Raw genomic sequence first — 16307 nt, forward strand, 5'->3', positions numbered from 1 at the left:
TCCAGGATCATCTCAAGGCATTATACAAATAAGAAGTTGGCCTCTTCTTCACTTTATCTCTTAATCTGCAGGAAAACTATTGAGAAACCTCCTTCATCAATTCTCAGTTCCAAACCAGCAAGCCACCCTTCTCCCCAACCCCTTCAACGCCTTCGAAGCAATTTCCTAACAGGGATGTGGGCCAAATTTAATTCAATTTATCTGGTCACTGCAGGTATCTTGTTCTACCTTCAACACAGCTTGCATTCCCTCAGAGACAGAACCTCCAACTCTGTAAATCAGGTAGGTATTATTCAAGTTAGGAGAATTAAAACAGGGTCACAGAGAGGAAGGCTAAAGAATTTGACTTTTTTGTGTTTACTTGTATAGAGGAAAAACAGCACATAGATGCATCCACAGTATTTAATTTGTTTGGATAATAGTTACAGATAAACAGTTACACTCCATATACAATTACCAATACTTTTTTATACAGTTCATATTTCAGTACATCAACACTATTTTATTTACACTCTATTTATGTACATTAACATCTTTCTAAAGTCAGTGCATTGTCAACAAGTTTTATACAGTAATTTACAAAGTGAATGTAGTTAGTTAATTTAATAAATTTTCTGCTAATCATGAATTAAAAAAATTAATTACAACCAATATAACCAACACAGATCAAACAACATTAGTAGATTGTGCTACCTGCTTAAATAAAACATCTGTAAGGAAATTCTTTAAAATCTTCCACTTTTTCGTGGGACTTGTCCAGTTAGGAATGGACAGATTTTATACACTGAAAATCATGAAACTATAAAGTCTGTATTTTGTTTGACTTTATCACATTATACCATTTAGGCCACTCCTTCCTACCTGCAATTATAGGCTTCTTCTGAATAGGGTTTCAACTTAGATAGCCATTTATGACAACCTTTCCAAATGCTCTGAGGAGAACTGGATAGCAACCGACCTCAGATATCAGAACACAAATGCTTAATTACATTGGTACCTACTATCTATGAGGAAGGAAGGATAATGGAATCTGACAATTAATGAGAATCAGCTTCCAAGGTCCAGATGAATAAAAAAAGACTGAAAAAAAAGTGAAATATTTACTTCGAATACATATTTAAAAACAACACAGGAAAAAAATGTTGCCTGAAATAAATAACATTTATATACTTTTGTTCCAGTCTTGAATTATTGAAGGAAAAAATGAAGTGAGCAAAGAAACATAACTTTTGATGACCACTACTGTGAAATGTAAAAAAAAATAAAATAAAAAGGACAAACACCAAAATAAAAAAAGTATATGGACATGCAAACAAAAGTTTACTTCCTAAAACCACCAATTTCATTAAAAATACTTATACACTATCAATGTTTGGGATGTGTTTTGTTGTTAAATTTAATATGATGAGGGAAAATACCCCAATTAAGTTAACTTATAGCCCTTATAGCCATCAAATATGAACAAGTTCTGAAAAGTTCATTTGCACGTATTCTTTCTTTAAAGTGCAAAACAAAGAAACAAAGAACAAACAACCACTAATTGTAAAATACCATCTAGCTTTGTTGCCACTTTCCCTCTCAGAAGCTCTCTGTGCAACAGTGCATGTAAAGATGGTACAAATTTTGGCAACTCCCCTCCCACACTCAGCAGTGGTGGTAAACATTTTTGAGGGCTCTTGAAGTATCCTCAAAGTAGGCCGTCTCTATCTGGAGGGTTATTTTATTTTAGCTGGATCTCCCAGGACGCTTTTTTTTTTTTTTCCTGCAGGGTCTCCCAACCAAGGCCCTGGGTAGAAGGCACACAACTCTTAAGAGAGTCTCCCTTTCAGACTTACCACTTATATATGCCTCTGCTACCACCAGTGATTGGTTGTGTCTCAAACACAAACACAACAACAAAAACAAAAAGCAATAAAGACATAGAAAGAGTGGGAAAATGGTTTAAAAAGTAAATCGAAAAATCTGTGTCCATGCTGTAAGAATCCTTCGCACGCCTTTGTGATCTTGCTTTCTCCATTGTGTCAGTCACTACAGTGGAATAAAACTTCAGGAAAAAGGAGGTAGCATGTCATGTCGTCCCCAGACAACACTACAATTTTTTGTTTTACTTTGACTCCAAGGAAATTCTTAGTATTTTGTTATGATTATTGGTAAACTATACTTGCTACATGTTTGTTCGTATCTGGACAAGCACAACTTAGTTCTTATTTGGTCCCAGGTGGCTGGTGCCAAACCCTTTTGTTTACAGGCTAATGGTGGGCTCTGCCTGAAAGTTCTCTACCAGGGAGCTCGAGTGAGACACTTCCAAACAAAATTATTACTACTGTTATGTTAACTGCTATTTTAATTAGGATTTTTATTTTGTGCTTCAGGGTCACAGGATAAAATAACTACACATTTAGCTTGCCTTTCAGTGACGCTTTTGCCCTATGTCAGCTACAGGGAGTCATCTCCCTCATCACTAGCCTGTCTAGCAGCCAGAGTGGTAGCTTTACTGTAACACACAGTACTTTTTGTAATCAGACTCAAAGTCTTCGTCCATGCTGCTTGTGTCTGCCATCTTTTTGCCGTCAATCTTTGGCAGAAATTGTGCATAGTCTATCCCCTGCTGCTCATAGAAAAGAATGTAGGCAGAGTCGGTGTCAATTTCATCAGGGTGAAGTTCCTGAAGGAGCAAGAAAGGCTTTAACTAAAAAGCCATCACTATGCTGGCTCTTAATCCTCACCAGGGAAGGGAGGACCAACCCTCTTTAATTACTAAACCTGATTGCTTCCAATCAGCTTAATATTTTGGCTGTCTCATACCTGCCCCTAAAAAATAAGACCCATTATTTTCAATGTTTGCTTTTTTGGGGAAAATATTCATACCATAGACAAGTCAAAAGAATGACAAAAATGAAACAAAACAACCCATCAAATTCTACTAGCTCAAAAGATAAGAAATTTTTCTTATAACCAATACCTTCTTCCTCTTCATTGTTTTCATTCTCTGCTCTGCATAACCCCCCACCCCAACCAGGGATCAAACCCGGGGCCTCGCAGTGAAGGCGTCGAGTCCCAGCCACTGGAGTGCCAGGGAATTCCCTGTATATCACTTTTATTCCTTTATACTGAAGGCATCTATATACTGATTCCCCCTTAGAGGAATTTTTTTTTTCTTTTTTCCTGATTCTAATAGCAATAACTATTTTCTATTCAGGAGAAAGTTCATTATTTCAACAAATGTCCTCCAGTTCTGTTGACATTTGTTTCTTTTATTCAAAGATTGGGGATATTTACCTTACAGCTGCTGTCATTGTAACAGTACCACCTGCTGTTTGGGTTTTTGGCATAAGTGACGTAATGGCCCCCGCCCAGAATTCCTGAATGGCACTATAAGAGAGAAGAAAGTGGAGGTATATTAGTAGTTGACAGGGCACAGTACTAGGATCCAATCAGGAAAACACTTTTGGGAAAAAAAAGTGTTTTCCTTCTTCCAAAAACAAATCAAAGAGGAAAACTGAAAATTTTAAAACTCTGAATCTTACCATTTTATTGTTGTAATTATTTTTGGAAAGCAAAAATTCCTTAGAAACACACAATTGTGAATGACTTGAACCTGTGATTCCTTTTATAATGATTACACGACTGTTCCCTTTATTACACTGCGAGCATCTTGGATTCTACCCAAAAGGCCAAGATATCTACTGCTAACTTTGTCTATCACCAAGCTCAATGACCAGCAAATAAGCAGGCCCTGAAAAAATGATGAATGAATGAATGAATGAAGATAAGCAAACAAACTCCTGAAAGTGCAGATCATTCTGAATACATACAACAAACCACTTACCGAAATTGCATATAGATTATAAATAGGCTTAACATGAATATCTTCTCTTTGGTCATCGGTGCTGTCTTCTTCACTGTGGTTTTCAAACTGACCATTGCTGTAGCCATTGCCACATGCCTCATGCTCATAAAGGAAGCCATTGGCCAAAGCTACTTCATGGTCCTGTGGGGTGACCAGCTCAGGCTGGCTGCCCCCCAGCATGTGCCCTCGGCTCAAGGCATCAGCCAGCTCACAAACTTGCCCAGCCCCGTTCTCTTTGCTGGCATCCAAGTTCTCCTTGCTACTTGACAGTTTATTTTTGCTGCCGATCTGGGGTAGCCGGAGCCTCCCTTTGCTCCTCCCTATAGTCCGAGGGCTGCTGTTAGGGCTGCTGTTTTTGCTGGAGGGACAGCTGGTTCCACTTTTTCTTGATAAAGAAGGTGAACCTGTGAACGGGAAGAAAAGATAAATCCAAATGCCACAAGTTAAACCAGCCACCAAATGCTAACTATGAAGTCAACTTCACAAGCGTACACATAAAGGGAAAGACAGGGGCGTCCTGACTGGCTACTCTTTATTCCTATTATGTGGACAGTAAGTTACATTCTTGTCTTCCTCAACACCAAACCCCTCAAGGCAGCAATGTTCTGAAAATGTGAAGTACAACTAAGTACAGACTTAGCAAATAGCAGAAAGATGATTTAGGACAGATTCAGTTCAAAACAATATTAGACTAAGGAGTCTTATAAATACATATTCTTCTTCTTTGTAAAATTAGATTAAAAAATACGATCACCAATTATTAAGCACTTACTATTGCTAGGCATGATATTGGGAACTCTATTATCTCTACCTCTCACAACAATCCTGTAAAGTAGTGGGCCATAAATAGCTCCCCACCCCCTTATATACCCTTAAAAATTGTTGAGGACCTCTAGAACTTTTGTTTATGTAAGTTCTATCTATCAATATTTACCATACTAGAAATTAAAACTGAGGAATTTGAAAAACACAATATACAAGCATATATTTTTCTTTCTTTTTTAAATTAATTAATTAATTTTTGGTTGCATTGGGTCTTTGTTGCTGCACGCAGGCTTTCTCTAGTTGCGGTAAGCGGGAGCTACTCTTCTTTGCAGTGTGCTGGCTTCTTATTGCGGTGGCTTCTCTTGTTGCGGAGCACAGGCTCTAGGCATGCGGGCTTCAGTAGTTGTGGCATGCGGGCTCAGTAATTGCGGCTCTCGGGCTCTAGATTGCAGGTTCAGTAGTTGTGGTGCATGGGCTTAGTTGCTCCTTGGCATGTGGGATCTTCCCGGACCAGGGCTCAAACCCGTGTCCCCTGCACCACCAGGGAAGCCCCACACAAGCATATATTTCACTGACAATATCACACGTATTGTTGGCTCTGACTCCGCTTGTGAGAGAATGAGAGTGGAAAGGCAAATACTTAGTATTTTTTCCTTTTTCTTTATTTTTTTGTGATATGCGGGCCTCTCACCGTTGTGGCCTCTCCCGCTGCGGAGCAGAGGCTGCGGACGTGCAGGCTCAGCGGCCATGGCTCACGGGCCCAGCCGCTCCGCGGCATGTAGGCTCCTCCTGGACCAGGGCATGAACCCGTGTCCCCTGCATCGGCAGGCGGACTCTCAACCACTGCGCCACCAGGAAAGCCCCTTCCTTTTTCTTTTTTTGTTGCCTTGCTGCGTGGCTTGTGGAATCTTAGTTTCCTGACCAGGGATTGAAACTTGGGCCACAGCAGAGAAAGCGCTGAGTCCTAACAACTGGATCACAAGGGAACCCCCAAATACTTAGTATTTTTATGAAAACAGTTCTGATCCTCCAGAAGGGGTCTCAGGGACTCTCTAGGGGTTCTCAGACTATATATTGAGAACCCCTGCTGTAAGGGAACAAGGGTGACAACTATCATTCGTGATCACCAAATGTCAGGCTCTATGTAAAGTTCTTTACTTTTTCTTTTTTTAAATGTTTTGTTTGTTTTTTGGGTTTTTTTTGGCTACGCAGTACGGCATGTGGGATCTTAGTTCCCTGACCAGGGATTGAACCCGTGCCCGCTGCACTGGAAGCGCTAAGTCTTAACAACTGGACCCAGGGAAGTCCTAAAGTGCATTACTCTTGATGTATCAATTTCTCACTCTGTGAACTTAGTATTATCTTCATTATATGAATGAGAAAATAGATTTAACGAGGCTGTACTTCTTGCTAAAAGTCACATTTCAGACATGTTCCTGTACAACCAAGCTGTTGCTCCAGAGTGGAAAACAGGGAAACACGCAGCCTAGAGGGATCCCTGGAGAGCCCCTTGCAGAGTGATGTCTGGGCTCTGTGAAGTCCCCCAGGCCTCCTCACCTTTAGGGCTACAGATGACGTTCGCACTGAGTGAGGATGGGCTCTTGCTCAGGAGCATGTTGGCTTCCCCAGCTGAGTTCTGAGCATCCATTTTCTTCACCTCTCCTGCCAGAACCCTGGGCTCAGAGAGGTCGTCCCCCTGGGGTGTGAGTGGTTTACGCTGACAGAGAGCTGGGTCTCTCGGCACCAAAAAAGCACTAGGGTCAAAACTCTCACGAGGAAATTTAACAATTTTCTGTGATTTTATCCATCGCCCATTTACAAATTGAAATCGTTTAAGATGAATAATCTGGAGAAGAATAGAAAACACTTGCATTAAAGAGTTCTGAAGATACAAAATACACATTAAAAATCCCCAAGTCTAATACACGTAAATGTTCCAAAAATATAACATAACTTTTTTTCCCCCAGAAGAATATATTTTATTATGTAACATAGTTAACGGTCAGGCCACTGCCCTTTAGCTATATGACTAACATGGTAATCCTCCTAATTTCCTTCAATATCCTAGGAGCCTATACTTGCATGTTCTCTGTGCTTGTGACACATGCTGACCTTTACCTCTCTCCAATATCACAGAAGATCCATTCATAAACACACTCATGAGGATAGAATACTATATACTGAATGTTTTGAAGAAAAATGGAGGCGTTTTTTACAGATGAAACTTACCGAGTCTCCAATAGGAGGCCTCTTCCTTCTTACCACATCCTTTGGTTGCTACCACGGAGTTTCACTGTCCTGAAGAGCATAAGAATCTCCCTTCTCTTTTTCTTTTCAAGAGCAATGAATTCCTCTAGCCTTATGCAGTGTTATTATGCTCTCTACTGTGGGCACAGATATTTGGGTGGCTCCCTCTACCCTAAATGCTTAATAATTTACTGTTTATATAAAGAGAACCCCTTTCTAAGGGGGATGCTGGTGTGTGGATTTAACAGAAGCCCACCAAGCTCTCAATATAACATCTATTCCTCATTATTCTTTAAAGACCTCAAAAACATAGTTTTACAAATGCCAATACTTCATGATATGTTTTATGTGATGGTTACATGAGTATATATAACTGTCAAACTCATCAAACTAGACATTTAAAATCTATGAATTTAATTCCATGTTAACTATACCTCAATTAAAAAAAAAAAAGCTTCCCCCTTCCCACCTACCTGTTCCCAAGCCTGTCCCTGTGCTCTGCTTCCCATCCCTCGAGCTAGCTAATCAGCATTAGTAATTTCTTGTGCATCCTTCCCTGGAAAGTTGTTCTGGTCTACATTCACAGTCTCACAGAGTAGTAGGAAGAAGATATGAATAAAAAAATACACACAAGGTCTGGTTAAAATACACCAGTGCCTCACATTTGATATGATTTCCTCCCTTAAGGAAAAAACTTTCTTAAATGAATAGGAAGAACTGACACCTCAAACTTTCTTGACAAGCAACAGGTGAGTCTCCTAATCCATGAATGGAGAAGGCAGAAGTACATCAAATCAGAAAGAATATGTAAGCCCCAGTGCACTTGTGCCTTCACATTTAATTCAGCAGCGTGTTGTGGCCATGTGATGAAGCACAGCGGGATTGGAGGTTCAGCCTCTGTTCTCTGCTGTAGTCCATAAAGCACAAGCCTAAAGCTTCCTCTCTCCCTAGAGCCAGGAGTGCTTTCACCTTTTCCTGAAGTTCAAATTCACCAGGTTGTACCACTCGTGGCACTTCTCATATATTGCACTTAATGCAGTTACTGGTCTATATGACTTCTCTCCCCTTCTAGGCTGTATGCTCTTTAGGATACAAAACTAGCAAATATCTGTAGTACAATTCATCTCTGTGTGCAACAGCAAATGTGTTTTAAACACTGCTGCAGGAAGGGTCTTATTCTCAAAAACTCTTATTTGTTCCCCACTTCTTTCCTTCAAGCTAGACTCTTGCTCTCTCAGAGGTGGGACTGTAACATACCAGAATGGGGGGGAGCCTCCAGAGATCTAGTTTCTTGGTTGCCAAGCAGTGGGTCTTACACTTGGAGCAGTAGTACATCTCATTTTCCCCCAGCTCCTCCTCACTGGTGAAAGCACGCAGGCAGCTGTCCAGGTTGATGGGCTCAGCTTGTGCTCGCCGACTCTGCTCCACACTCTCGTGCTCATCTACAACCTGCAGGTGGAGGGGACAGGAGGAACGGGAGAAGGGGTGGGTGGGAGGGAGGGGGTTTAAAATGGTCACCTGCTATGCATCATCCTCATTTACTTTACATGAGGAAAAAAATACAACCCAGACTAGAGTCTGAGCAAATAGGGCATTTGTACATTTATTCACAAATATAACATCAATAACATCCTTGATCAAATTTCTATTTATATGACCACAGCTTTTTGGGGAAAAATTTCTGCATGCTTCCAATGACAAAAACAAACAAGGAATTGCCTGTTTATTTTACAATTTGAAATCCTAAAACAGCTTACATGTGGACTGGCTCTCAAGGCAGGGTGTTGAGATTAGGCCATTTATTTATTTATGTATTTGCGGTACGCGGGCTTCTCACTGCTGTGGCCTCTCCCGTTGCGGAGCACAGGCTCCGGACGCGCAGGCCCAGCAGCCATGGCCCATGGGCCCAGCCGCTCCACAGCATGTGGGATCCTCCCGGACCGGGGCACGAACCCGTGTCCCCTGCATCGGCAGGCGGACTCTCAACCACTGCACCACCAGGGAAGCCCAGGCCATTTATTTTTTAACAGGGACACAGAACATTATTAGTATGCTGCAGGCTTTACAGAGGCTAGGAGAAATAATATCACTGAAACACAGATGCCAGATCTGGATTAAATAAGAAAGGATACAGAAAAGCTCACCTTAAGAGGACAACCCCCAGGGCATTAAAACTCACAGGCTACAACTCATTTGCATATTGGTGCCACGTAACACAGAGTTATCAAAATACCATGTGTATTGTTATCTGTCTCCTGCCTCTTGGTGCCTTTCTATCTGAGATGGCAATAAAAGGAACAGCAAGCTCAAAAAAGCCTGATTTTGCTGAGAAGACCCCTAATACCTGCCCAAACCTCTGTGGTTCCTGTTAACCAGCATGCTAGGCTTTGAAGCAAGGAGGAGGTAAATATGAGGAAGGAGAGAGCAAAGGGGGGTAGATGTGCAAGGATGTATGTTGGAGGTGGCGTGGGAATCAGGAGGAAGGAGACAAGGAGGGGCCTAGAATGCAACAGAAAGGAAGGATTTTTCCCTCTCCAATTCTTGGCTGCCACTTACTAAGCAATCAAGAACCACGGCAGGTGAGGCATACATAGCATGACTATGAATGACCGTGAGAGACTCCACAGGGATCAAATCGCAGGGTGGGGCCGGGAGGACATGGACGACAATGAATGCCTCTCTTTTTGACAAAGGTCACATACAGGTCCCTCACTCCACTTATTACTTCTTCCTTCCGGAGGTGAATTGGTTCTCTCTGTCTGAGGCAATTTCCCTCAAGTTTTCCTTCCTGAGCTCACAGTTTAGAACAGATTTTCAGGTGTGACTTTTTCCCTACGTGAGAAGATGGCTGAGTCACAGGCTGTCAAATGTTTTTATAAACTATCAAGGTTGGGGTTGATTATGCAATGAAGAGTTTTAGCATTGCATCACCATCCATTTCTAAGGAGCTTATTTAAAAAGGGGAACTTAGAGGAAATCTCTTTTTTTTCGGAAGGAAAATCTGGCTTGACCTTGACTTCTTTTCTGATATTAACTCTCATCATTTTTAGGGCTGGTCATCCAAGGGAAAAACTGACATGCTTCAAAAGGAAACATGCTGTATCATGGTGGTTAGAATCAGAGTAGAAAAAGAGGTGTATTAAATATAGTACTGTTTCTTTTCTCACAGCCAGTTAAACATTATCTGTATTATTACCTCTACCAGGGATGCCTTATGGCCAACCACAAATTATAGTAACTAAGTAAAGAATGTTGATTTTTATTGACTATATTTTCTATAGAACACACAGGCTATAGAGCTGGATGGAGACAGGGAGGAAGGAGATGGATGAAAAACATATCTGTGGACAAAAATAATTTTTATTTATTAATAAAATTTCCCTAAATGACAAAGATTCCCTTTACCTCTTGGGATCCATTCCCAGATCCTCTACAATTATTCAAATAGTCTAAATTATTATTGGCACCCTCTTCCTTTTTTTTTTTAAATCTAAGTTGCTTGAAAGCTCATCCTTAGCCCAAAACATAAAGGAATGAAATAATAAGCTTTCATACATTATAAGACTATTAGAAAAAGAGGGAGATCTGAGAAGTTATCTAGTTTAATTTTTTACTAAGGAATATGAGGTCCAAACGGGAAAAGTAAAAAGAATAAGCACAATTGCCTATATTTTTCCCTCCTTACCAAATAAAACATTCATGTAGAAATTCTGGAAAGCAGTGAAAAATGTAAAAAGGCAGGAAACCTTTTATACTCTTAATATAAAGACAAACTGTCAAAATATTGGCAGATTTTCTTCTGCCCTTTTTTTTTATACGAAGAGATTTTTCAGTGTATGCAATTTTATGTCTTTTTTTTCAATTTTATATCTTGCTTTATAAAAAACTTTACAAGACATCATAAGCATCTCTATGTATGTCGGGAAAAACTCCTGGTAGTCAGCATTTTCAATGGCTGCATAATATTTTACCCAATTTCTATACCACATGCCTCTAATGTGGGACAAATACAAGTTGCTTCTAATTTTTTACTATTCTAACAAATGCTAAGATGAAATCTGTCAACAAATCACAGAGTATTTCCCTAGGATAAATTCTTAAAAGGGGAATTACTGGAATAAAAACCATAAAACATACAGGCAACAATCTCAATTTTGAATCTCCTTTGTCTACGTGACTCTCCAAGCACATGCAGAAACCACATGTAGGAAGAAATTAGTCATGTGGCCCCATTCCCCAGAAAGGAAGGATATCGCAATAGCAGCTTGGTTTCCATGGTATCCTAAGAGCATCACTGAAAATGGAAGTGGGATGAGATTTAACAGGTCACGTAGGTCCCTCTTCCTATAAAGCAGGATGTCCTCCAGAGTTTTTCAGATTGCACACTGGCTTTGTTAAAAAGGGAAAGAGATTTACAGCCAAATAATTTTTCATCTTTGACAGGAGTATCTTGTCACAATAATGTCCTGTTGGATTTTGTGCTGATGAAGATTTAAGAATCTTTCTTTCAATTGCTAAAATTTTCCCTCTTTAAAGTAACCATGGTTGAGGTTATTGAATTACCTTGCTACAGTGAGCATAATCTGCCAAAACATCTACTTCTCTTCAGCTACCTTTAGCCCAATGATCCTTCATTTGGCCAAGTATCCACAAATAGTACTCATCCTTGGCTAGTGAGAGCCTTAGGGTGTGTGCCGGCGTATTTAGGGATCCAAATAGGGAATTTGGTCTGGAACTGGGAGTTCCCCCACTCCTCAATAGCACAAAAAGACAGAAAAGTCCATAGAGAACAGACTTGTGGTTGCCAAGGGGTCGGGGAGGGTTGGATTGGGAGTTTGGGATTAGCAGACGAGAACTATTATATGTGCATTATATATGCGAATGGATAAACAACAAGATCCTATTATATAGCACAGGGAACTATAATCAGTAACCTGTAATAAACCATAATGGAAAAGAATATAAAAAAGAATATATACTTATGTATAACAGAATCACTTTGCTGTACACCAGAAACACAACATTATGTCAATTATACTTAAAAAGAAAAAAAAGACAGAAAAGTTAATTTTCGTTACTAACTTATCTAAAGGGAATGCCTTAAGAAACAGTGAAGGAAATTTCCATCAAGAATCATATAAATGGGCTTCCCTGGTGGCGGCGCAGTGGTTGAGAGTCCGCCTGCCGATGCAGGGGACACGGGTTCGTGCCCCGGTCCGGGAGGATCCCACATGCCGCGGAGCGGCTGGACCCGTGAGCCATGGCCGCTGAGCCTGCACGGGCCGGAGCCTGTGCTCCGCAATGGGAGAGGCCACAACAGTGAGAGGCCCGCGTACAGCAAAAAAAAAAAAAAAAAAAAAGAATCATATAAATGCAAAAGCCACTACTACTCTTCCTGTGACTAAAACAACTCCTTTGATTCTGTTGCTTTTACATCTCCACCAGATTCTTCATATCTCTACGCACAAGCTATCTAGTCAATCTACTCTTCAAACAATATTTAGCAAACATTTTTAGATATGGAGGTAGTATTCTTTTGGAAGTTACATTTTCAAAGTTTAATGACTGCTCCAGTCAGAGTGGCAGTAGAGGAAGGCTAAGTGTGAAGAACAGGCATGGAGATGTACTCTTAGGTGTCTTGAAACATTCAGTTCTTTCTCTAATTTTCTGATCACTGTGCCCATTAAAGGTAGCAGCTATAGCCCTGGAATGCACTTGGGCTAAGTAATAGTGGTTACCAAATGCTGCAGCTTCAATAATAATTAATAAACAGGCAGAGAGACTGGCACGCTCGATATGTCATGGCCAGAGAATATAACTTCTTAATTACGTCCAAAGTTTTGTTTCAAGATTTACTTATTATTAACATTTTTGAAATTCAATGCCCCAATACAATTAACTCTACAAGTGGGAAAACTGAAACATCCACATAATCATGTTAATATATTTAAGTGCCACAGAGAATGCCAATGAATGTTTTTCTAGCTGTTTTTAAACTGTCTGAAAATAGAAATGGCATGATACAGTTAAGCTGGGAAAAATTTTACATAAGAAAACCACCACCTTACGATGGCTTTGAGTACTTACCCTTTCCTGTGATGTTTGATAGCGGAGGTGAAGGGCCGTGGGGTCCCAATCCACAGCGATATAGGCATTTCCAATGAAAGCTCTGTCTTCCCCACAATCAATTTTACAGCCCCTGCAAAATCTAAAGGGGGAAAAAAGATCTACTGAGGAAAGAGTAATTATGAAGGGATCTAAATTTTATCAGAAATATTCTCCCCGGGAATTCCCTGGAGGTCCAGTGGTTAGGACTTGTCGCTTTCACTCACGGCCTGGGTTGAATCCCTGGTAGGGGAACGAAGATCCTGCAAGCTGTGGGGCGTGGCCAAACAACACAAAAAACCCCCAAAACTCTCCCTTTCTACTTCTTTTATTTTTTTAAAAAATAAATTTGTTTATTTATTTATTTATGGCTGCGTTGGGTCTTTGTTGCTGCCTGCGGGCTTTCTCTAATTGCGTTGGGGGGGGCTACTCTTCACTGCAATGCGCGGGCTTCTTACTGCAGTGGCGTCTCTTGTTGTGGAGCATGGGTCCTGGGTGCACGGGCTTCAGTAGTTGTGGCACATGGGCTCAGTAGTTGTGGCTCGCGGGCTCTAGAGCGCGCAGACTCAGTAGTTGTGGCGCACAGACTTAGCTGCCGTGCGGCATGTGGGATCTTCTAGGACCAGGGCTCAAACCCATGTCCCCTGCATTGGCAGGCGAACTCCTAACCACTACGCCACCAGGGAAGTCCCCCTTTCTACTTCTCTACTTTCCTTCTTGGGCATCCCAATTTGTCATGGGCTTCTAACTTCAGACTGATAAATGCATGAATATGTACTAGTAATTATTATTATTTCAGGGAATCCTGCTTATCACTTCTCAAATCTTTGGTTTTTCAAGGTACTTGATAACCATTTGTAAATCCACATGAATATGCGGACTTTATGGCAAATAAATGATATGGGAATTGGCTATCTGAGACCATACACCCTCAAGAAATTCTAAATTCAGTTATTAAATGCTTGGAGGTAGGACAATTTATCTGGCATAACCATGCCTATTTCCTTGTTTGTAAAATGGCACATTAAATAAATATATATAAAAATTTATGGGGGCGGGGAGGGAACCATGACAAAGGCCATGGTTCCAAGGCCTATACAGACTCAGTTTGCTAAAGCCTATTACAGTTCTCTGAAGGCTGACTTCAGTACTCAGGCATTTTCCAAGCTGGGACAGTAATGGCCAAACTCCATAACTCTTCTAAAAACCAAAAATAGACTTCCAGCAAGGTCTAGTAAATAGACTATGTCTTACTGGGCTCAGAATTGCTAAACTCATTTATATCTAAGGAGCAGAAGGTACAGAATGATAAATGTTAGTCATAAACTATGAATTTGATGAGGATTGTAGAGTTTACAAAACGAGCTAAATCTCAAGAGCAAAACTTAGCTATAGACCTCACAGGGAAGAGATGAATGAAGAATTCCTAAGTTTATTTCAAGCTTTTCATTATTCATTATTACTTCTAGAAACTGGAAACGTTATGAAAAGGGTATAATATCTGAAGCTGCAATTCTAAAATTTTTCTTTTGCAGAAGGTCACTTTACCTATACCATGGGCACCAAGCACAGGAGTTCCCATCTTTCTGCACAACTCGTAGAGTGAATGGATACTGATAACCCATACTGTCATCACTGAAACAGAACATAAACCAAAGAGTATAAGAAACATTTCTTAGTTGAGGTCTCTTTCATCTTCTCTTGAACTAACCCTAGAAAGAGGCATCTGTCAGAGCAGTATGTTCACATTGACAGCTCAATGCTGGTTATCCTAACCCATTAACTGCAGCCCTGTGCAACCACACTCAGGGCTCCCTGCTTATAGAGGGGGAGACACAGCAGACTGCCAGATGTCTCTGAGCGAGTCCATGTGGTCCACGTAAATTTCATAAAAATAAGCTAATCATGAAATCAAATGCTAATTATCCTTCAGCCCTAATTCTATCAAGAGATTTAATTCACATTAAACCAGACCTCTTCCATGACAAGAACACTGACAGACCACAGAAAGCTGAAAGGTCATAATGGTATTAGAGGAGTTGACTGACTATATATTTAGAAGCTTCTTTAATGAGAATCCCTGATGTGGTACATGACAGATACCCCCTTTCCTTGCCTTAACTATCTAAAGCTATAAGCTACGTAACATTTTTAGGGTAATGTCTTAACTGCAAGATAGCTTTGCGAGTTCTCCAACTTTAAAAAAATTTATTCATCCTTGCCCCAATAAGAAGCAATGCAATGACTATAACATAAGAGCAATATACTTTATGGATCATTTGGCAATTTGTAGTGGCTATTGCATGGCTGCTCAAGGTAATAAAACCATGATAAGGACTCACTGTAAGGGCAACAGTGAGTATCATGCCTGTCACAGCAGTTCCCAGCTTTCTGCATAACTTGTTGATTGAATGACTATTGATAGCCCATGCTGCCCAGTATCATGTCAATGAAAACCAGGTCAATGGTAAGTGAGGAATCCAAAGAAAGATAAAGGGACAAAACAACCAGGTAGCACTCTGGCAGAGAACTGTGCAGCACCCTCTTCTAAAAAGTCTCTTTACTTTGTTGCTCTAACGGAAACCTGGCTTTCCTGAGGACTCCGCTTCCAGCTCACCTCTTAAGTGCTAGCTTTCTTCTCATACACCCCAGAACCTGAAGGTGATATGGGTCTCCTCCTTACTCCTCTTTACCACTTCTGGTAGAATTCTGGTTTCTATGTAGCATCTGCTACTGAATGATACCACCTGCTTGCTATTCCTCCTTGGTAGGGACATTTTTTCTTTATTCACTAAAGATTTTAGAACGCAGTTCACTGTTTTTCTCTCTGTCACTTCCATCATACTCTTGGTGACTTCAATGTAACTTACCTAACAACTCCTTGGCCTTCTCTCTTCCAACAATAATCTCCATTCTATATTGATCTACCCTCTCCAATGGTCATATTCTAGATCTTGTCAATTGATGGTGGCTATTACATGGCTGCTGAAGGTAATGAAGCCATGATAAGGACTTTACCATCTCCAAAAATCTCAATTCCAAACATCCTACTTTGAAACAAACATTTCCTATCTTCTTGGATCACTTATTCAAGTATCACTACTCTAACAATTCTTTGACCCAACATAAACCTCCAATCACTGCCCTCAAATCCTCACTCTCCTCCTTATCCACTGTCCCTCAAACTAATCATCTTCTGCATGGATCCTCAATTCCAGGAATTTGTCCATTTAATCTAAATTTTCAAATTTATTGACATGAATACTCAGAAAAGTAGAGAACTGTACAATGAACAGCACCCAACTACAATTAATCATCAACTCTTGGCCACTCTTATTTC

At 40.5% G+C, this 16307-nt stretch overlaps 1 protein-coding gene across 1 annotated transcript in view; it reads right to left on the reverse strand.

Annotated features, from left to right (window-relative positions):
- Positions 1–400: 400 nt before the first annotated feature.
- The window catches only part of USP32 (ubiquitin specific peptidase 32), a gene marked incomplete at its 5' end in the record, with an annotated part of 150448 nt that continues 134541 nt past the window's right edge, over positions 401–16307 (reverse strand). Inside the window, 7 exons of the mRNA XM_082861592.1 lie at positions 401–2665; positions 3280–3372; positions 3830–4254; positions 6173–6461; positions 8120–8311; positions 12950–13070; positions 14516–14602. Of these exons, the coding sequence (XP_082717718.1) occupies positions 2492–2665; positions 3280–3372; positions 3830–4254; positions 6173–6461; positions 8120–8311; positions 12950–13070; positions 14516–14602 (1381 nt within the window). The 3' untranslated portion in view covers positions 401–2491. The remainder of the gene's footprint in view (positions 2666–3279; positions 3373–3829; positions 4255–6172; positions 6462–8119; positions 8312–12949; positions 13071–14515; positions 14603–16307) is intronic.

This window comes from Leucopleurus acutus, assembly GCF_964270905.1.
Source record: "Leucopleurus acutus genome assembly, chromosome: 19".
Taxonomy (NCBI): domain Eukaryota; kingdom Metazoa; phylum Chordata; class Mammalia; order Artiodactyla; family Delphinidae; genus Leucopleurus; species Leucopleurus acutus.